The sequence below is a fragment of the Spermophilus citellus genome (genome assembly GCF_964194105.1).
Source record: "Spermophilus citellus genome assembly, chromosome: 2".
NCBI classification, from domain to species: Eukaryota; Metazoa; Chordata; class Mammalia; order Rodentia; family Sciuridae; genus Spermophilus; species Spermophilus citellus.
This window is the reverse complement of record NC_138183.1, coordinates 149129657-149153015: the sequence shown is the minus strand read 5'-3', so window position 1 is coordinate 149153015 and position 23359 is coordinate 149129657. Positions and strand designations below refer to the sequence as shown.

Sequence of the window (23359 nt, the reverse complement as noted above, 5' to 3'; positions counted from 1 at the left end):
CTTACCTGCCCCCTTTCATTCGGGAGTGACAATCTGTACTCTTTTGCACCTGGGGGTGTCCCTTCCCCTCACCGTGGAAGGTAGAGGGAAGAGCAGGAGGAGGTAGGGTGTGTTTTTGCTGAAGCTCTGGCCCTGACAGGCATCTCCGTCGCCATGGCAACCCTGGCTTGGTTGGGAGGACCTGCTCCTCCGGCGCCCCCTCCCATTCACGCAGCGGACGTGACACGTGCGGCGGGGTCACGTGTTGTTGTTGGGCCGGGAAAGCTGCTTCCGGGTCAATGCAGGACACCGGGCTCCGGCGGCCAGAGTGGGGGACGAGGTGAAGCGGAGCCGGGCCCGGGCCCGCCGGGAGCAAGCCGGAGGCTGAGCGGCGGCGGTGACGGCGGTGGCCGGGAGGGGGGAGGAGAGGCGCAGCCCGAGGAGCCGCCGCAGCAGCTCCCCCGCCTCCCGGGCTGAGGGGTGAGTGAGCCCGGCCCGCCGGCTCCGCCGGGCTCTCGAGGCCGCGGCGCTCCCCTCCGGAGCCGGGGCGCGGAGGGCCACTCCTGGGGGCGCAGTGAGAGGAAGCTCGGGGGACACTCGGGTCGAGCGGCGTTGCCGGGGCAGCTGCGGGGTGGGAGGCCTGCCCCGGGGCTCGGCGGACGGCGGGGCCTGCTGGGCTCTGGCGGAGCGGGAGGGGCCTGGGCGGGGGGCGGAGGCCGGTCCCAGGTGGGAGGGGACGTGTGCGGAGCCCCCGAGGTCCGAGAATCCTGGCTGCTCAGTGTGCCCCGAGGCCTGAAGCCTGGGGAGATGCCCCTACCTGGTAGGAGACGGACGTGTCTGGGACTGCCGGGGGTCTAGGAAACTTGTCTCTGAACTACTGAATTAAAGAAAAGAAAACAAAATAGAGGACGTGTCCCGAGGGAGGTTTGCTGGGAAAGGGCGGCCATCCCTAGGCTCCTGGTGCACCAGGCCTGACCCTTCCAGGGACTGATAAAAGGATGTGGTAGTTTAACCAGGGCTTTTGGTAGAATATATTTGCCCCAAGTTGGGAGATTCCGAGATTGAGGGGGGTGGAATAAAGTGGAGGCTGGCAGGAGCGAACCCTGACCTGGGATCTTGCAGGGACTACGGATGTTTGGAGCTTCTTGTTTTGAGAATGGGAATACAGAGTTCTAGGTCCTTTACTAGGAAGACATTCCACAGTATCTTTTCTTGGGACATAGTGATGGCAGAAGTTATAGTTGAAAGTTGGTTGGAAGAGTTGAACTGTTTACAGTCAGTGCAGGAAGGAGGAGCTTTACTCTGAAGGTTGCTAAGCTACAGGGAGCTTGTAGGCACCATCTAGGGCTGTTTGGGAAAGCTGAGAATGCATTCAGTGCCCAGTAAAGACCTAGCAGGGGTTTGTCTCTGTTCTCTTCATGCTGCCATGGAGCTCTTAAATTGGTTTCCACGGATTCATCTTGAGCCAGGAGAGTTTGAATAAGTGCTGAAGACTAAGAAAACACGCAGTCTTTGGGTCCTGAGACATTAGACTGGATATCTGGGGTGGTATCTTTCAAATTTAGTTTGTTTCCTTTAAATAAAAAAAAAAATATATATACCGCACAATGCATTTTACATTGTGATCTAGTACATATCTACATATGATTTTAAAGTAATTCAACCTTTACCCTTATTACACGTGCATTCTGGTAATTTCTATTCCATTTTCTTTCATTTAGAAACATACTGACTGAAATACACCAAATTGATTTATGGGTCTCCACTTGCAGATTGAAAAGTGATGTTTTTTTTTTTATTGGTTGTTCACAACATTACAAAGCTCTTGACATATCATATTTCATACATTAGATTGAAGTGGTTTATGAACCCCCAATTTTACCCCAAATGCAGATTGCAGAATCACGTCGGTTACACATCCACAATTTAGGCACGTTTCTTGATTAGTCAGTGTCTCCATATTCTGCGCTTTTAGAGAACAAAGATGATTCCAAGATGAGTTTTGGGGACAGGGGTAGGGCTGCCAGGTATAAATGTTTGTTTCAGTTAGTTAGATGTTTATAACATATAACATATTTGATCCCTGTTTCTTGAAGTATTACAATCATAATATTTGACATATCAGTGTTTCCCAATCATTCAACAAAATTGTGTGTCTGTGCCTCTTAATTTTCTCTGTCCTTTGCTGCATCTGAGAAATATGAGAGGCGTAGTTTCATTAGCCACTTTGTCTCCTAGTCATAGTTAAGGAAGTTTTATTTCACTGCTATCATTATAAAGATACACTGTTTTGCTTTTCTGTTACTTAAAAACATCTTGAATCTTCTCACTCCAGTAATTGTTATGTTTTATACTTTTTGTTCTATATTTAAATGTATAAAGTTCATGGCTTTAGTATATTTCATAAACTTAGGAATAACTTTGAATCATTTACAAATTGATTTTTTGTTTGTAAAATAGGTTAGACCCTTATGAAAAACAGTATTAATTCATAATAAACATTAATGAGTGTTGGGGAACAAAGTTAGAGATCTTTTCCTTTGAAAAGTTCTCACACAGCCTCTTCTGCATTGTCAAATGATACCTTGCCTAATTTTAATAGGTAAATGTATGGGATATGTATTTGACTAGCTTAATAATGTTACTTTCAGTTGACAATGAGTTCATATTATTTGGAACCAAAGGCACATTAATCTGGAAAGAATTGCTCACATTAAATTTTATCAGTGGGGACACATTCTTTACTTGATGCCTTATGAAAGCTTTCTATTGTCTTCAAACTTTGTGGGTGATAAAATATATCTTTCTTTTTAACTCTTGACTATGTCTTGGTTGTAGAGGAGAGACTTTATATTGGTATGTATCAAACATTTCAGAAATTTATCTCTTTTAATCAGGTAAATATTTGTTTTAAAATATAGCTTTAAAGAATGTTTAAAAAAGATTTTCTTTTTTGGTAGGTGTTTGGAACATTAAGGAAGATCTCACTGATTTCATTTTCTGGGAATTGTGTGTACGTGTCAATAAACAATGTGGAGAACTTATTCTGAGTGATTGTGTGTGTGTTTTTTTTTCATTTGTTTGTTTTGTTTTTTAGTTTTCAGTTTTCCTTTTGACTTAGACATACAGCAGGCTCTTTTCCCCTTGTAATTTTTGCTTCCACACTATTGTGGCTTTGGAAATCAGACACTTAATATTTATCAGAATTTTGTGTAAAATGGGATTGTGTTGCTTTGAATGATGTTTTAAATACACATAAAATACTTATTTTCCTCTTAGTGTTTAAACTATATGACATGTATTTTGGCTATTTAGGCCTAATTATTCATTTCATAGTCCTGGGCTATGTTTTAAATAAGTGAGTTCTTGATATATTTTGGACCTATTCTGTAATGTAAGAAAAAGTTCTGAAAAGTAATGTGAAATTGACAGTGTTACAATTTGGGTTTAATAGGTGAAGAAATCATTTTAGCGGTGACTGTTGCCTTTGTCCTACATGTGTTTAGACATTAAGATTTACCATTACTCCCTTTTTCAGCCTACCCTGTTCTGATTTATGTTTTTTATTGCGGATCAGCACAGTAATACCCCAACAATTCCCATTGTCTGTTATTCTAATGCTACTTGATTTCACATAGCTTCATGAGAGTATTCTTCCAGAGAATATTGCTGTGATTACTTCATTTTTCTCCTCAAAAGCCATTAGTGCCTTCCAGTGCCAGCAATACATAAAGCCCATACTGTTTAGGTTGTAGTTGAGGACCCCCTGCAGCTTTTCTCAATTTTTTTTCCCTGACATTTCATTTCCAAAAACAGATCCTCTTCCTACCAAGGTCTCTCTAATCATTATATCTTGCTTGGTATATAACAAAGTGTGTTCCCTTTCTTTGTGAAATCCTGTTTATCCTCATTTCATTAAGATAACCCTCTTCTAAAATAGGTTAGACTCTTATAAAAACAGTATTAATTTATAGTAAACATTAATGAATGTTGGGGAACAAAGTTAGAGACCTTTTCCTTTGAAAAGTTGTCACACAGCCTCTTCTGCATTGTCAAATGGTACCTTGCCTAATATTTAATAAGTAAATGTATAGGATATGTATTTGACTAGTTTAATAATGTTACTTTCAGTTGAAGATGAGTTCATATTATTTGGAACCAAAGGCACATTAATCTGGAAAGAATTGCTCACATTAAATTTTATCAGTGGGGTCACATTCTTGAGGTCTAACCTATTTTAAGTCTTTCTTGATTGTATTGTTTGTGTGCCTTATTTTTACCTCTTTTAGATCATAAATATCTGGAGGTGACAGGGTTCAAATATCTTTGATTCTTGAGGACATCTAGCATAGGGTCTATTGGAACATAGGTCATAGACCTAGTGAATCAGAATAACTAGACTTAACTAAAAATGCATATCCCTGAGTTCTGCCCTGGACTTATAGAACCTTAATCTCTGGTGGCACCTAGGACTCTGTATTTTAGCAAACTGCCCAGGTGACTCTTCTGTTCAATAAAATTTAAAAATCACTGATTAGCATGATGCCTTAAATGATAATAGGTACACACACTTGATTTTTGAGCAAGTGAAGTTAATGAATTGAGCAGTATCATAGTTCAGGATGGTTTAATTTTAAGGCTTTGAAGTCAGCCTAGACTTGAATCCTGTGACTGTAACCTCACTGAACTTCTATTTTCCAACCTGTAAAACAGGATTAATAGTATCTCTTATGAGGGTGTTGTTGGAATTAATTGAGATGGTACATGCAAAGCAACACAGCACATAACACGCAGTAGGCTCTCAGTAGATTTTTATCTGCTGCTGTTATGATGATGACCACTAGCATCGGTGTCATCACGGTAATGAGATATGGGTTGCACGAATAGGTTCTAGGTCAGTGATTGTTAAAAAGCAGATGGTTCATATGGTTTCCAGAAGTCAGGCTTGCAATGTTTTCTGTTTTGGGTTAGTAGATCATGGGTGTTTGTGCTGTTTAAAGTCATAAAGGTGTTTTTGTCCTTCCTTCCTTCCTTCCTTTTTTGTTTCTTTTCCTTTTTTGGCATTGGGAATTGAGCCCGGAATCACTTTACCACTGAGCTATATCCCCAGTGCTTTTTTATTTTTTGAGACAGTGTTTGGGTAAGTTGTTAGGGCCTCACTAAGTTGCTGACACTGGCTTCAAACTTGTGATCCTCCTGCCTCAGTCTCTCAAGTCTCTGGGATTGTAGGCATGTGCCTTTGCACCTGGCTAGGTGTTTGGTCTTTTTGAGAAAGGTTGGTATTAAATTAGAATGTTATTTTCCCTTAGTTTTACCACTGCTCAAAGAATAAAATGCACACTTCCAGAGGACATAGGTCCTTACCATCTGGCCTAGCCAGTCCCCTCCAACAGCTCTCCACATCATCTACAGTATGTTTCTATCTTTTTAGTTGTACCTGTATATGTGTTTTCCTCCACTTTTTCATCTAGCAAATTTCCACTGTTGTCCTAAGTTTCAGTTCTACATGTGACTGACCTTCTGTGTTCTCAGTATGCTTTGTGTACACTTACAATGCATTACCTTTGTGTACATTTGTCTCTCAGGAATAGAATTTAGTTGTGGCATATATTATATCCCCAGTATGTTGTCAATAATTAGTCCACCTGTACTAGAGAGAGAGGATGTTGGTGTTTGCCTTCTGTCAGCTCCCATATTTGTCTGGACTTTGCCATTTTCAGCTTTCACAATAGTAATTATAACTTATTGGCCACTAGTAATTACAACTTATGCTAGACACTAGATGATTTCATTTAAAAAACTTTTGTTTCATTTAATTTTCACATTAACCTTATGAAATAGCTATTGATACCTTTATTTTATAAATACGGGGACAGGCATAGACAGGTAAGTAACTTGGAGAAATTACACAGCAACCATAATGAACCTGGAATTAATCAAAGCTCACGCTTTTAACTGCAATACTATTCTAAAAAGGTGATTTAAGCAGGTGACACATTTCTGAAATCAAGAGATTGTGGCTGTATGAAACTTTTATTGTTAATTTACTAATCATTCTTAGAAATGTGATGTGTTAAGTGCTCTCACAAAAAGGATTGTTTAAAACTATTCTCTGGATAATGCCTTTCCAGTGATTTTCCAAAATTTTTCTTTCTCCCCAGTCTGCCACACTCTTCCTTGGTGTACTTGATTTTCATTTCATTATTAAATAATACTACTTCATGTCTATTAAATAAAGTTTACCTTTTCATTCATCCAACAAACACTTGTCCAGTGTACACTAAACTGGACTAATGGGTTCCTGCTTTTGTGGAACTAAATTCTGGTGGAGAGGGACCTTAAATACCAAATGAATGGATCATGGTTCAAACTTCAAAGAAAGAATGAAGCGATAATGAGTGATAGATAGTGGTAGTGGTGCCATTTTTGATTAGGTGATCAGAGGCAGACTTTGAGAAGGTGACATTTGGGTTTACATTTGAGACTCATGCTGAATTGAAGCAACTCTGCCAAGAGCCAGGAAAGGGGGAAATTAGCTTGGCAAGTTTGAGAAGTAGAAAGCCAGGGAGTCTGAAGCCTTGTGAGCTAGGAAAAGTGTGGAAGGAGGAAAATATTAGAGAGAGCAGATAAATTGAAGAATATGCTAGAGATTGGATTTTATTCTAAATGGGAAAGGAAGCCATTGAATTTTAAAAAGACACAATTTAACTTAAATTTTGAAAAGACGACTTGGCTGCTTTGTGGAGAATTGTACAAGTTAGGAGAGACCAGGGAGGGGGCTGTTGCAGCAGTCCTGGCTTGGACTAGAGCAAAGTAAGAGAAGGAAAGAATGGGAGGAATTGGGATGTTATAGATGTGTGGATGGGTCGGCCTGATAATCACATGGGAGTGTGAGAGGAAAAGAGGGATTAGATGTAATTTCTGAGATGGGAGTGAGCATAGGAGGAGCAGATTTGGAGAGGGACTGAGTTCTGTTTGTGTCCCCTGTGTGCCTCTCCTGATGTACACCTTCAACCTGAAAGGATGCCACTGTTCTCAGTTTTGTGTTATTATTTTCTGACTTTTCTTTATAGTTTTATTTTTATTAAATATTTATCTGACCCTAAATTAAATTAGAAGATGGAAGATTAATTATCAGTTAATTTTAAATTTCAAAATTTAAACTCAGTATAAATGAAATTGCACATATTCTTGTGATTAATTATTTCACCCATTCAGCATTGCTTTTTAAATCATTCATGTTGATGAGGAAACAGGCTTAATGAACTACCAATTGTTTGTTTTATGAATATGTTGTAATATATGCAATTATTGTTTCTTAAATGTAAGGGGTTTTTACCCCAGGATTTCTGCAATTTCAAACAAAGCTGTTATCAGCATTCTTGTCCTTATCTCCTGGTGCACATTTACAAGTTCCAGTAGCGGTCATTCTGAGAGTAGAATTGCTGTATGAGAGAGTATGTGCGTCTTCAACTCAAGACATGTTGTTTTCCAAAGTGTCTTCAAATTTATACTCTAGTAGTGTGAGAGTTCCTGTTCTTCCACATCCTAACACTTGGTATTGTCAGAGTCATTAAAGTTTTGCCAACTTATTTGAAATAATACATCACTACTTCAATTTTTGTCTCTGAACATTACTGAAATCGGGCATCTTTTACATATATTTAATAGCCATTTCAGTGTTATTATCTATTAAATATTTATGTTTATTGTCCATTTTCCTTTGAACTTTCACCTTTTGAAATTATTTTTAAGAGTTATTCTTACTATGCTGCAAGTGCCCCTCCTTCATAGGTATGCTGCAAATGCCCTCCACTCCCATTTCTGTCTTATGTCTTATGTTTTTAATGTCTGATCAAAAGTTTTTCATTTTACTGACCAACTCCCTTTATAGATTTTAAAAATGTTTTGATTATAAAAAAGTGATGATAATCATAGTATTGGTATTTAATTCATGGATAAATGTTTGAGTATAACAAAGTTTTATAAGGGCACATATTTTTTCAAAAGGTTAGTCCCTTTATTCATTTATTAACATTTCTTCTCATGAACATTGGTAAAGGATTCAAAGAAAAAGATAAGTGAAGATTATATATGTCATAAATCAAATCTCCCACTAAATTCACTTATGGAGACTTGGCTACTTCATTCTTCACTCATGGTTTAAAATCCTCAAGTGAATTTTCTGCATTAATTTCATAAGGGTGCCCGAGATTAGAACTGGAAACTTTGGACTTGGCCTAATACATATTTTTCTATACCATCTACTTTATTTATTTATTTTTTTATAAATATTTCTATAGTAAAATAACCATTTTAAAATTTACCATTTTAACTATTTTAAGTATTTACTTCAGTGGCATTAAGTATGTACACGTTGTTATACAACCATCACCACAATCCCAGAATTTTTTCATTTTTCCAAACTGAAACTCAGTACCCATTAATCTCCATTCCCCACTCCCCACCTTCTTGGCAACCAACCTTGGTACTTTCTGTCTCCATGAATTTGATTACTTTGTTTTAAACTCGTGTAAGTACAGTTATACAGTATTTGTCCTTTTGTATCTAGCTTATTTCCTTTAGTATAATGTCAAATACGTTATAACTTATGTCAGAATTTCCTCATTTTTAAAGTTGAATAATATTCCATTGTATGTATGTATGACATTTTGCTTAGCCCTTTACGCACTGATGGACACTTGGATTTTTTTTTTCTACCTTTTGGCTATTGTGAATAATGGTGTAACTATCTGTTCTACTTGCTTTTGATTCTTTTGGGTATATTCCCAGAAGTATAATTGCTGAATTAAATAGTAATTCTATGTTTGATTGTAGAGTTTATTAATAAATACAGTTTTTATATTTTATAAAATGTATTTGCTATGAACAATAAAAGTGACTAGAAAACCTATCATTAGGACATATACTAGTTTCCAATTATGTGCAAAGTTCCAGTCTATGATAGATACATAGAAGTGTTAGGATATGTATGATTCTTATTGTCAAAAAAACTGTCTGGTCTGAGGATACAAATAAACACATGAAAATTACATCACAATGCATGACTTTAATAATGTGGAGTATATGGGCCAAAAATGAAAAGATGACAGGCCAATATGTGATTATTTGCCCACTGAATATTTTAGGTAGTAGCTACCATGAGCTCAGCTAAAAGGAAACATCTTTAAGGCAAGAGGTATCTGAAAAAGTCTCATCTCTCAAGTATATTTTGAATGGGATGTTGCAGTATACATAAAATTCAGATAAGCAGAGAGATACTGGTGAGATCTTCTATGTAAGGAGGCATGCCATAAATATCAGATATTTTATTTTGTGATGACTCATTAAGTTGGCATTAATTAGCATAGTCCCCAGCCCTTAAAACAAATGAGACCAAATCTATTTAACAAAAACCACAAGTCTTCTCACCCTACATTCAGCTGCTATATTCATTGGATATTGATGGTAGTAATAATAGGGTTAGTAGATGTAACAGTAAACTAGTATTTTGTGCTTTCTTGTGCTAAATACTTTTTGCCTATATTTTCTTCTTTCATTCTCCAGTTAGGAACCATTCATTACCCTTCCTATGGATGAGGAAATGGAGACCTGAAAAACTTCAGTAACTTACCCACTGTCACACACAGTAGTGGGATCAGTCAGGATTTACTTCCAGACATTTTAGATCCAGAATCAGCACTTATTACTGTTGGGCATATTATGCCATTAGCAGTAAATGTGGAAGGGATTAGTAACTTTTTTTTTATGTGTAAACTTTCATAGCCTTTCTGCATAACTGATGGTTTAACATCTGGAATCCCTGGTTATTAGCTAGAGTGGTTGGTAATCACCTCTAGAAAGCAGAGTGATAAACTAATAGTTTGTTGCTAATGAGACTTGCCTTAACATGGTGGCTTCTGTAGAGCAGAGATAGTAGGGTAATCCATTCTGTAAACAGCTAGATAATGACCTTAAACTTGCGTGTTCACAGCTGAAAGAAAATATACATGTAGTTTTCTTCTGATGAAACCTAATCCATTTAAGAAAAAAAAATTCATTGCCTTGTGGAAAGACAAAAAAAGTTGAGAATAATTTCCCCCCCTTTTGTAACTAGATTAGGCAGTAGAAATGCTTCTTAGTTTTTTGGCTATAATGATTTTCATACATTTTAATAAGTTATACTTCTAGAATTTATGGTGGTCTATATGCTGTTGGTATGAAATTTTTGTTTGTTTTTGTGGTGCTGGGGATTGAACCCAGGGCCTTGTGCTTGGAAAGCAAACACTTTGCCAACTGAGCTATATCCCCAGCCTGAAATGTTTCATTTTTAATAAAAACAGCAGGACTAAACAGATTAGAGATGTGGAGAGCATAATATAGCATGCTGATTGGGCCATAGAAAACTGAGCAAGTGCCCTCAGTTTCCTCTCCTGTAAACAGACAAGTGGCAGTTTGTCTCTTTAAGAGAGTGGTTGTGGAAAATGACTAGGCTTTAAAATGATTGTTAATCTCAGGGTGGAGATACTTGGTTTGGAAACATCATTTCAAGAGTAAATGTGTCTAATTCTGCTTTGCATAAGTAACACAACAAAGCCTTGGAATTTTTCCAAATCAAATCTGGGCCAGATAGAAAGGTAGGGGTAAATGTTAATTTATGAAGGAGTTGAGTGTGGGTTGGGGGAAGCTGTTGAAGTAAAGGGTGTTGTGAATGTTAAGTCATTTTTGTTGTGATTGTTGTGTCTGCTATGTGTTTTTGCTCTATATTTCAGAATCCCTAATTTAGCAGGGATATGGACAATTGGCTTAAGACAACAATTTTGGACAATGAAAATCATATGTGTTTAGAAACATTTTCACACAAAGAAATACTTCAGTATAAATAGCAGTATTTAACTTTTTTCTCAAATTTCTAATAAAATAATTAAGGTTTTGGGTTGAAGCCTTTAGATTAGAATTTCAGGTACTCTGTTTTTGTATAGTGGACTGCGAGCTTGGGAGTAGCTGAATTTGCTAATGTGCAATTGTAGATGAGAAAACTTTGTCTCTTTGTCCAGTGTTCAATGTGCCTTAAATGTAGTATAATTCTTTACTAGAAGTCATTGACAGCTCTGAGGCTATATTTGTCACTGATGATGCCATTAATGCAATGAAATTAAGAATTTTGGGTAGAAACTCCACTGTTTTTGATACTTTCAAGAAGTATGGTGCCATGGTAGGAAAAGATAGTAGTAGTAGATCAATAAGAATGATCAGGAAGAGTCTGAACTCACATTTCATCTGAAGTGTTGGTTTTTTAAATTACTTTTAATTTTCTACCAGGAAAAGTTGATGTGCCACATTATTACACTTAAATGCCATGTAGTATACAGTTGAGAAAGAGACTTTGAGAAACAGGGTGGTCCTTAGGGTGTGAAATCATGGTGGCCTGGTGTGTTATGATAATGAATTTTATCAGCTAGACTTGTTTTGCACTTGGAATGCTAAAAGTTAAGTTAGTGAATTGGCTAACTATAATCATACAGAATAGTTTCAAAAGATTTTGTTTTCCTTCTTACCTAAAGGAGACATCCACTTGGATACATTACGTAATGCTCAAGGGCAGTAACTGAAATAGAATTGCAGGTTCTTTATAATACATAATTCACTTTACTACTGAAATACTTTACAAACTTTCAAAATAGGTGGATAGTTATTAATGTGAAGGTTTGTCACAAGCTGTATAGGAAAAAACAGATGATAAAACTATATATCTAAAAACAACAATCTGTATAAAATTAAGTGTATCTACATAGCCTGGAAAGAGTGGTTTGGAAGGGTGTACACCATAAGGTGCTTCCTCATGCTCAGTGACCTTGCTAAATCTGTCACTGATGTCTTCGGGTATAGCTGTGGCTCTAAATATGCTTTAGACATGAAAGCTGTTGGTAACACTTATTTATATCCTTAGCTAATAAAAAGGGATACTACATGATGGGGGTTACAGGTTTTGCTGTAGTTATTGCTTGCATATATTCACTTGGAAATTTTTGAAAACTCATTGGATGTTGTATTTTTTAAAAGCAAATACTTAAAAAGCAGTTGATTAACAGAACTTTATATTTTGATTTATTTAATCTTTCTTGGAGGGAACATATATAACATATACTTTTCCTGAGTTATTCTGTTTTATTGGGGATACACTTATGCTGAGGATCAGAAATGCTTATTTAGAAAACAAAAATTCCAATTACCTAAATGTACAAGTATCTTTCAGGGTTTGGGTCCAATGGGGAATCATTCAAAAATAAAGGTTTCTTTGGATGAGGTTAAAAGAGGAGTCTACAAAATGAAAGTTAAATGGGCTAAAACAAAAGAAAAAACCAAATTTCTCTCCCCACACACCAAAACAAACAAACAAAAACCAGAAAGACATGAAAGTTAGTAATCCTAAGAGATTCTTTGAATATATGCAGGTGATATTCCTCCTCAGGTTTTGTTTTGTTAATTATTTCCAGTCTCCCTTGAACCCCCAGTCTCACCCCAGATTTAGCCTATATCCTCTTTTGTCTTTAAAAAAAAAACACACAAAAAAACTCTTAACCCTTGGTTTTCCTGTATAAGCTCTCCCCACTCTTCCACTTTCATCTAAGCCTCTCAAAATTTAGTTCATACTCATTCATTGTCTGCACTTATTTATTTCTTTAACTCCCTCTACTGTGGTTTCTACCACCTTGACTTACTGAAACTGCTTCTCCTAAGATGAACAAACTCCTAATTGCCCTATCCTTCAGGGATTTTAAATTTCTCATCATTTTGACTTCTCTGTATTCTGCATATAAAGATCAGTAATCTCCATCCTTGCACTACAATCATAGTGATCTATCAAAAATTTTCTTACTTTTATTTCAGCCCGAATAAGGTTGGTTATGATCTGATTGCTGTTACCTCTACCTTTTTATTTTTTTATTTTTTGGTGGTAATGGGGTTTGAACCCAAGGCCTATGTGCATACAAGGAAAGCACTCTGCCAACTGAGCTATATCCCCAGCCCTATTACCTCTACCATTGAATCTCCTGCCTCCCCAATGGGCCAACATATGTATTTTATGCGTTAGCTACTGTTGATGACCCATGTTTTAGATCTCTTGTGCCTTCATTTACCATTGTCTCCTGTGCCTGAATGTTCTTCCCACCCTGTAATTTAATATTCATCTTTTACAGAGCCTCAGGATTTACTTACTTAATTCATCATGTTTCCAAAAGTTTAATCATAATTTATATTTTAGGTATGTATCATCTGGTATATTTCCTTCTAGATTGTTGATGTCCTGAGGACAGGGTTTGGATTTTATTCATTCTCCCTTTCTTCAGGGTTAGCACAGTGTTTGACAGAAATTCAGCATCTGGTACATGCTTGTTCAGCTGAAGTAAGCTCTGTGAGATCACATATTTTGTACATAAATGAATGGGTGAATAAGCCAAATTGGGATCAGTTGGTAAAATACAGAAAGAAATGGCAGATATATAATACTAAATGTATTTGTTGACTATATTTTGTATTAAATAATTGGTAAATAATCTCATTCTCAGATTGTTTTGTGAAGGAAACAGACACCTAAGTACAGAAAAAAAAATCACTGACATGAAGTATCATCTCAACAAAGGAACCTAAAGGTGAAATTGTGGAGCCTATAGACAAAATGTTTAACCTGTTTTGTTTACAAATATTATTGGCAAAAGATTGGCAGGCAGCTTTTTGAGTGTAGTTTTTTTCACCCTACTCTGATGAATAGATAAGATTGATTCGTTGTATGTAAATGAAACTGAAAGTAATATTAAACTACCTGAGAATATTTTCCTTTTATAGAAACTATGAATACTCTTTTGAAGATTTAGCCTCATCCTAAATTAATGATGTTTGAATTATTGTTGTTTCTTTTACAAATTGTAAATCAGTTCCCAACTGTCTACTCTTCTAGTATATTGAAATCTGCAGAATGGCTTCCTGATGCTTGAAGCCCAGCTCTGTTCCTCGTTGTCTCTACAGTCTGAGGTGACCTATAGACAGAAAAATTTGGATAAAATTGGGTAGCTTTTGTTGACACATTTAACTTGGTGTGCAAAGGCAAACTGCAGCCTGAGGGTATTCTTCCAGCTCTTTGTGTACAATCCATAGTGGAGCTTTTGTTTTGTCCTTGTTAAAGCCATGGTGAAGAATAGCAGAACACAGAATCTTCCCTATTCATCTCAGCCCTTCCTCTTAGTTTCATTCTAGTTTGGTTTTGAGGCTTGGGTGTGTTTTGTTTCTGCTTGCTTTTACTTTCCTCATTCTGTTTTACAAAATTATCTCTGTTTGGCCATCCGTTTTATTTTCTACTTTCTTCCTCCCCAGTTCCTTTAAAAATTTTTATAATGTTGTATATTCTACATACAAAAATTCCAAGTTGGAATTGTTTGCATAAAAACTTTACAATAATGAGGAAATAAAAAATTGTGTAACAAAATATTATGGTATTTCCAGATACATTACAATATTTTCCATTGTGAAAAGATGAGTTTTGAATATGGTGAGTTCAAGATTTCAAAGGGTAGACATTGAAAAGCGAATCTTTCTACCCTTCTTCTTCATTTCTTTTCTCTGGAGTCAGCTGTTGGTACTACTTTTACTCATTTCTATTTTTTCACTCTGGAGATAGTCTAGATATATATACAATCCGGTAAATCTATTTTTATAAGATTTAAAATTTATATTTTGGCATTCTGTGGCATAGTATTTATATCTCTTGGGAGTTGTAAGTGAGGCTGGTAGTATTTATACTTTATGAAATACACTACTGCACATTGTTTCCTTGTGAAATGTTGATGTTGCATGAGACCACAAGGTTGGATCTAGTATATCTTCCAGTGTTAGTGTCCAGACGTGGCCTATTTCTGTTTTCAGTTGTGTTGAGTATCATACTAATTTTGATCTACCCTTTTAGTGGGAACATAAAATATAAATTGTTTGATAGCAATTGAGGGTACTTAGGAAGCTGAATGTTCTGTTCTGATATTTATCCACCTGGCAAAAGTGCCCTGAGCACCTTATCCTCCAATTTGTACTTTATCCTGATTTTTTCCAAGCACTTTACAAGAGGATATTATAGTCAGGATCTTGAGACACAATGGATTTGAGATTTTCACAGGCACACTCTACATTTTGTTAATGGAACCAAGCAGCATCACCCAAGATTCCTGGCTCCTTGGCTTTAAGCACCAATTCAGAACATTTTACAAATGCATTAGAACTCTGCCAACTATAGAGGTAGACTGATGAAATTTGACACCTGCTATTTCCAAAAAGTCATAGATTATCCCCTATACCTAAAAAAACTTTTAAAAGGCTCTGGTTAAAGGATTTTTTTTCTACCCTATATTTCCTTATTTTTCAGTCTTCTTGGTTTTCAGCCCTCCTTCCCCACCTATTGTTCCTCTTCAAACTGCCCCAAAAGATAGATTAGATTTATATTACCAATCTATTTTGCAGCCATAAATTCTAATTCAAAATCCATCTATCTAAGACTGCATCATCTTTATTACAGGAAAACTAGTGCAGTAGAGTATTCTGGAAAAGAACCAGCGAAGGCACCTGGTGTCACTCTTCAGTCTTAAGAATAATAATTTAAAAAAAAAAATCCAGGCTATTTGGAAGAATTATTCAAGTATGGGGCTAGATGTTTTGTTTTCTGCCATGAGGGAAAAAAAATTTTAAGTACCCATGCTTGCTTGATTGAACCCAGTGGTGTTTAATCACTGAGCCACATCCCCAGCCCTTTTAAAAATATTTTATTCAGAGACAGGGTCTTGGTAAGTTGCTTAGGGCCTGATTAAGTTGCTGCGACTGGCTTTGAACTCTTGATCCTCATGCCTCAGCCGCCCATGCCACATTGTAGACTCTCAATTTGTCTATAATTCAATTGTGTTTAAGACTATTGCCCTTGAATTATGTAGTGCAGTGGTTCTGAATTCTACAGATAATAGATGCTAGTTAAACACAGTGACCATTATTTTGATAGAGTTCACCTTCCCCACACATTTTTTTAAAATTCTTTTTGAATTGCCAATTGTATGAAAGATAGCAATGTAACTTCTTTGATGTTTTTGTTAAACAATTTGTACAGATTCTGTTGGCATTCAACTTGAGACAAGGCCTTTGATAAGAGCTCTGGTGCTTGTTCCAAGTGGCATAAGATATGCTTTATGTTGTCTGCTGTTGGTGGTGATATGTTTACTTTTTAAAAGATCAGCCTGAAGGTTCCCAAAGCATAAGATGAACACAACCCAAGCTCAAAAGTTGACACCATGAGTATTAGGATAGAGAGCGCTCCTATGCAAATGTAGATGTAGATAGAAATAACTATCTGGCACTCCAATTATCTCTACCCCTAAGCTTACAAATGAAGATTTTTAAACAGAAGACAGTCCTGTATTTTCAAGGTGACTTGTGATATACTCAATTATGAAATGTATTCTATAGTCTAATCTTTGGTAAGTTATAGAGATGAAACTTTGTTCAGTGAATGGACACATGCTCCATGAGCATCCATTGTGTTCTAACTATTTGAGAACTGATTTCACACAGTTGTTGTGGGAGTGGCCTTGATAGTGGTCTAAGAGATATGCCAAACTTAATGACTATATTAACTCATGCTTTTTAAAAAATTCTTGTGGCAAATCTGAAGGGAGACCATCCATGGGTGAAAAAGATAACGTAGAAAGGTTAGCTAACTAGCGTAAATGTACCCGGCTAGTGAGAGAACATAAGTTTCCTATGTCCTCTGCTTTCTACTTTACCATAATTTTCGATTAAAATTAATAGCATTTGTATTTAGAGCTTTACAATAGCCCTTTAATCCAAATAATGTATTTATATATTTTAGGGCTCCACACTAACCCTGTAATATGAATAGTGTAGACGTTAATATTTTATAGATATAGATGTTTGAGTCCCAGAGAGAAATACTTGACTTGCTTGATGATACAAAACTATTAAGTAATGAAATCTGAGTGGGGTTTAAATCTGCTCCCCATCCTGAATTCTCTGCTTTTTCCACTTGGCACCCTGGAGGCAAGTGATTTTAATAACTCAGCATTCATCAGCTCTTACTATGCATAGTATGCTGTATCTGATGCTATGAATCGATACTGAAAGAAATAGAATTGCACAGTTTCACTCCCCTTTATAATTTAAAGTTGGAGTTAGGATGATAACATGAGAAATACCTAGTGTTCAGTATAATTAAACTATGCAAGTACAAGTAAACCAGTGCATCCATAGTGAAGTAAATCTGTCTCCAGTAATGGTAAACAATTTGAAGAATATCTGACTGGTATCAAACCATTCTCTGAGAAACTTTTAAATGTTCATTCCTGTTGGTTTCTTCCAGGGAAAAGTATCGGTAGTCCTCCTTAGTCTCTCTGTAAGCCACTCTTGAAATCTATAACAATGTTCAGGTCTCTCCTATTTTGAGAGAAAACTTGTGACAGTTGTGTCTGATTCCCTCCTCTATTTTGTGCCTGCCAAGCTTACTATCCCGTCTTCCTTCTCCTTTTCTCATTAAAGTCCTCAAAATATTGGCTGTATATGCTGCTCTTCTGTTGTTCCTTTTCTTTTTCTTCATGACTTTGCTGCTTCTGCGTGTCTTTTAAATATCATTGATTCCCATATTCTCTTGTCCTACTGTTCTTATTCAGAGTACTTCCTATATTCTGATGATGTACAAATCTTCATCTTTGGCTAACATTTCTCATTCAAATTTAGACTGTTTTCCAGAATATTCCACAAGTGTCTCTAATTGAATACGAGTAAATTGGAATCCATAATTTTGCCCCTTAACACTGACTTTGATCATATTTTTTTGACTAATGGTACTAGTTAAAGGTAATGTAGTCACCTGGTCACCTGTATGGGAAACCAGCTTAGACTCCCCTTCTTTCTCAGCCCCTACAGTTCCTGAAAAGCTAAGTCATTTTGAATCTGCCACTATTTTCTAATTCTTCCCCTACTCTGGCTTTTGAGGTCCTTATTATCCTGCTTTTGTATTCTTGTAGCATCTTCCTAACTCTTCTTCCTGCCTTCACTCATTTCCCTCATATCCATCAACTGTATAATTGCTAGGGTGAGTTTTCAACAAAACAATTGATAATTGTCTTCCCTTCCTAAAAACCTAATTTCTTCTTCTTACCATAGGATAAAGCTCTGCTTCTTAATGTGGCACATAAGCTCTCCTTTGGGGTTCCTGTTTAGATGATGTCCTTTATGGTCATGCTGCTTTGGCAACACTGGATCTCTTGAGGTTACTTACATATGATATGCCTTTGTACATTCTCTGCCTTCTTTCATGATATCCTTTCTTTGAGTAGTTTCTGTCCTCTCTTTTTCTGATTTATTTATTTATTTATTAGAAGATAGCTTAGTAGATTCTTTATTTTTTTATTGGTTGTTCAAAACATTACAAAGCTCTTGACATATCATATTTCATACATTTGATTCAAGTGGGTTATGAACTCCCATTTATACCCCGTATACAGATTGCAGAATCACATCGGTTACACATCCACGTTTTTACATATTGCCATACTAATGACTGTTGTATTCTGCTATCTTTCCTATCTTCTACTATCCCCCCTCCCCTCCCCTCCCCTCCCCTCCCCTCCCCTCCCCTCCCCTCCCCTCCCCTCCCTTCTTCTGTCTCTACCCCATCTACTGTAATTCATTGCTCTCCCTTGATTTTTTTCCCTTTCCCCTCACATCCTCTTATATGTAATTTTGTATAACAATGAGGGTCTCCTTCCATTTCCATGCAATTTCCCTTCTCTCTCCCTTTCCCTCCCACCTCTCGACCCTGTTTAATGTTAATCTTTTTCTCATACTCTTCCTCCCTGCTCTGTTTTTTAGTTGCTCTCCTTATATCAAAGAAGACATTTGGCATTTGTTTTTTAGGGATTGGCTAGCTTCACTTAGCATATTCTGCTCTAATGCCATCCATTTCCCTGCAAATTCCATGATTTTGTCATTTTTTAGTGCTGAGTAATACTCCATTGTGTATAAATGCCACTTTTTTAATTCATTCATCTATTGAAGGGCATCTAAGTTGGTTCCACAGTTTAGCTATTGTGAATTATGCTGCTATGTCTTATTGTTTTAATTTTTTAAAAATAGCGTGATAACCGATAGTTAGCATTAGAGAGGTTAAGTGTAGTTGCCAATATTTTGGTTGATGTATGATATAAGCATAGGCTAGCTCCTGATAATATGTTATCAGGCTGTTAGCATGTATTATCTCTTTTAATACATGGAGGAGTATAGAGAAAGTGCTGGAGTTATTGATTCTTTGGACCCTCAGCTGAGGTTAAGTAGAAAATCTTCTACCTAAATTCAGAACAAAAAGAAATGACATTCTATATTAGTCATTTCTTAGGCCGAGTGGTAAGTAACCAAAAAAAAAAAAAAGAAAGAAAGAAAGAAAGAAAGAAAAGAACAGTGGATTAAATAAAATAGGTTATTTATTTTCTGAAATTTCTAGAGATATATACCTATATGGCAGTTCAGTCCCAGGAAGACCACCAGAATTGAGGCCCCTTTTAGCAATTGCTCCTCCTCCTCCATTAGGACATATTACTTGGTTCATGGTCCAAGGTGGCATCTGTTTTCTATTAAGTAGAATGAAGGACGACACAAAGAAGGAAGTCAAATAGAATACTTTGGCTGTCTTTTAAGGATGATTGCTGGACGTTGCCACAGAATATTTTATTTCTATCCCAATCAGCTAGACCTTATTTCTATTCCAATCAGCTAGAACCTAGACATATATTTATTTCTAAATACAAATAGCCAATATATATATATGGTGTACATATGTAAAATTTCTATTACTGTGGAAGAAAAGGAAAATGAATTTCAAGGGTCAGATAATAAAAGCTTCATCCAAATTATTTAGCCTCATGTTTAGCCTATACCTCTTCTTTTAGTCCTTTTTCCAGTTACTTACTGCGTGAACTCTATGCACTAGTGCAAAGCCTTGTTATCCTTGATTGGAAATGATCACCCCTCTTCTTAAACTTGGAATAGTTTTTATTATTTTGCAAATATCATATGCTGAGCTATGTTGCTGTCATTTGTTTGGATATGTAACTTCCTTAAATCATAAGATCTTGCCACAGTGTAATTTCCTGGGGGCAGTGACCGTATCTTCTATGTCTGCTATGCCTACTTTAGTGCTTGATAAATAATTGGTTCTCAGTAAATATTTCTTATATGAGTAAATAAATAATTTTGATGATTTCTTGGTTTCTTGTAGAATTTAGGAAAGAGAGATGGACCAACCTAGTGGAAGAAGTTTTATGCAAGTATTATGTGAAAAATATAGTCCTGAAAACTTTCCTTACCGTCGTGGCCCTGGGATGGGAGTCCATGTCCCAGCCACACCTCAGGGCTCTCCTATGAAAGGTAAGAAAGATGAGACCTACACATTCATTTATTGGAGCTTCCTTAGGAAGTCAGTTCACAGAATTACCTTGTTTACAAATTATTTTTTTTACTTAAAATGATGAATCAAATAATCTTTTCCCCTTATTTTGGTCTCAGATTTTAAAGAACCTCAGTACTTATTTTCCTCCAGATTGTCCACGAGGAGTTGTAGTTGTACTTAAAGGGCAAGAATAATGTTCAAGTGGTAATATCTCTCTCTTTTTTTGCCCAAAAAACATTTATTTATTTATTTATGGCAGTAGAGTGTATTATGACATATTTATACAAACATGGAATATATCTTCTAATTAGAATTCCATTCTTGTGGTTGTATGTGATGTGGAGATTCACTGTAGTGTGTTCATATATGTACATAGGAAAGTTATATTAGAGTCATCCCACTGTCTTTCCTATCCCTGTCCCCACTTCCTTCCCTTCATTCCCCTTTGTCTAATCTACTGAACTTCTATTCTTTTTTTTAAAAAGAGAGAGTGTGAGAGAGAGAGAGAGAGAATTTTTTTTTAATATTTATTTTTTTTTAGTTTTTCGGCGGGCACAACATCTTTGTTTGTATGTGGTGCCGAGGCTCGAACCCGGCCGCACGCATGCCAGGCGAGCGCACTACCGCTTGAGCCACATCCTCAGCCCCTGAACTTCTATTCTTGCCCCCTCTCATCCTCACGGTGATAATATTTCAAATGCATGTTGTTTCAAGGATCCTGGAGGGTACAAATAGTGCATGATTGTCCTGTGCCCTCAAAGAGCTTAACAGCTTAACTGGACAAGGCAGTCACATTTACAAAGATAACACAAGCTAGTTTATGTTGAGCCAGAGGAATGACACAGTGATTGGGAAGGAAATTTGGAATTAAAATTAATAACCAGGAAGGGTTCAAAGCTGTGAGACTTGAATTAGTCTTCAGGAATGTAGAATTTAGTTATACAGCCGATAAAGACCTTCTAGGGGAAGGATTAGGTATGAGCTAAATTCTATAACTAGAAATGTGCAAGGTACATTTTTGCTTGCCTTTCAGCTTAATGTTGTATTTAACAGATCGTGGAAATAGTTCTTCGTAATTAAGAGGGATTAATAGTAAATTGTTGTTTTAGTTCTTGTGTTTAGAGGTTACCAAGTGTTTGTTATTTCTCAATACAGTTTTATCACAGCATGTGACCTGGAATGGTAGAGAGGCATGGACTTCATACTTGACCATTTTTTTTTTCTGGGATCCATTCCCATTCTGAGAAATTTGATACTGAAAAATACTAAGTTGGAAAACCATGTAATTTGAAGCCACCATTAATAAAGCATAAACTTTATGAGATCTTCTTTTTTACCAAGTGGAAAAAGAGTGGTTGAATTCACGTTTTCCCCTTTTAGTAGATATAGTAAGAGTGATTTTATTGACATATGTATTTTTAAGCCAGGTAGTACTCAGAGTTGTTACCTCAATTTGACCAGATTCATTAAATATTTCAGATTCTGAAACACTTTCTCTCATTGCAATTATAATTTAAAAGAAGGTTAATTTTCAAAAGAGACAAATTCTACATGGATATGAAATGGGTATAATTGGTAGACAAGTATGAAAGAACCAGATGTAGAGTTTTGAAAGGATCTGCTTAAGTGAGGAAGATTTCTTCAGTGATATGAACTTGAAGAAAGAAGTTGTTTAGTAGGTTGATTATCTAACAGTTTGAGGTAATTTTTACAGGCAGCAAAAGGTAAAGATTCACATCAGTCAGAGAGAAAAGAGTTACCCTGAATACTTTTGGACTAAATTAATGGGAGAAAAGAATTAAGGCCAACAAGAAGGTGGTGACAGTCCAGGCATGCATTTCTTCTGGTGTTCAGATGATAAGATAATAGTGTGGATGTTGGCTCTGTTGTGGTAATTAGGATGAAGAGCCCTACCAGCAGAGTTAAAGCCTGGAAGAATTTTGGAGGTACTGGTTCTGTGCTTTTGAACTTCTTCTGGGCCATAGTTAGCTACCTCCCCTTAGAATTCAGGATCCTTGGAGCCTGTTAACATCCTGTATTTTCTGGGTCCTTTTGTAATTTCACACAGTTTGATTTTTGTTTCTTGATGGTTCCTGAGAGCTGAACATATGTAGACAAAAGTTAGGCTGATGTAGAAAGTTTTTTGTGTCCCCTGTGATTCAGATCGCCTCAACCTCCCAAGTGTACTAGTGTTGAACAGCTGTGGAATAACCTGTGCAGGAGATGAAAGAGAAATTGCTGCCTTCTGTGCTCATGTGTCGGAACTAGATCTTTCTGACAACAAACTCGAAGACTGGCATGAGGTAAAATTTTTATAATGCTGAGTTTTGGCAGTAATAGCTGTTGTATTATTATTTATGTTGTAATGTGTTCTGAATTCTGGTTCTCACTGGGATTCTTGTCTATATGTTTCAAGATAAATAATTGACTGTATTAACTACTTATGATGATTTCACAGTTAGTTTTGTTACTGCTAACTTTTTTTTTCATCAATGTGAAAAGCACTGAGGAACTTTTTATTCCAGGCATCAAGAGGTTAGTGAGTCTACAGAGATCTATACTGCTTACAATGCATTAAATTTTTGTTTCCCTAGTTTACACATCCTACACTTATTCTCTACTTCTACTTCAATTTTCATTACTCTAAATTGACATAAAATTGCTAGAACTTGAGCTGGGTGTTGGTGACATGTGCCTGTAAGTCCACAGACTCAGTTGGCTGAGCAGGAAGATCACAAGTTCAAGGCCAGCCTTGATAACTTAGTGAGACCCTTAGCAACACAGTGGGACCCTATCTCAAAATAAAATGTAAAAATGACTGGGATATATCTCTGTGGTTAAATGCCCTCAGTTCAATCTCTGGTATAAAAAAAAAAAAAGGTAAATAAA

General features: G+C 36.6%; 1 protein-coding gene across 4 annotated transcripts in view; it reads left to right on the top strand.

The window, feature by feature from the left end:
• The first annotated feature begins 263 nt into the window (after positions 1–263).
• Positions 264–23359, top strand: part of TBCEL (tubulin folding cofactor E like) — a 58667-nt gene continuing 35571 nt past the window's right edge. For 3 of the 4 annotated variants that reach the window (XR_014020460.1, XR_014020461.1, XM_081280141.1), the window contains exons 1-3: positions 264–459; positions 20300–20448; positions 22634–22773. Coding sequence is in view for 2 of the 4 variants with exons in the window: in XM_081280141.1 (XP_081136267.1) it covers positions 20316–20448; positions 22634–22773 (273 nt within the window). In the remaining 2 variants the exon portion in view is untranslated. Of the gene's footprint in view, positions 460–13550; positions 13635–20299; positions 20449–22633; positions 22774–23359 lie in introns of all 4 variants that reach the window. The other variant, XM_081280142.1, reaches the window with a different exon arrangement.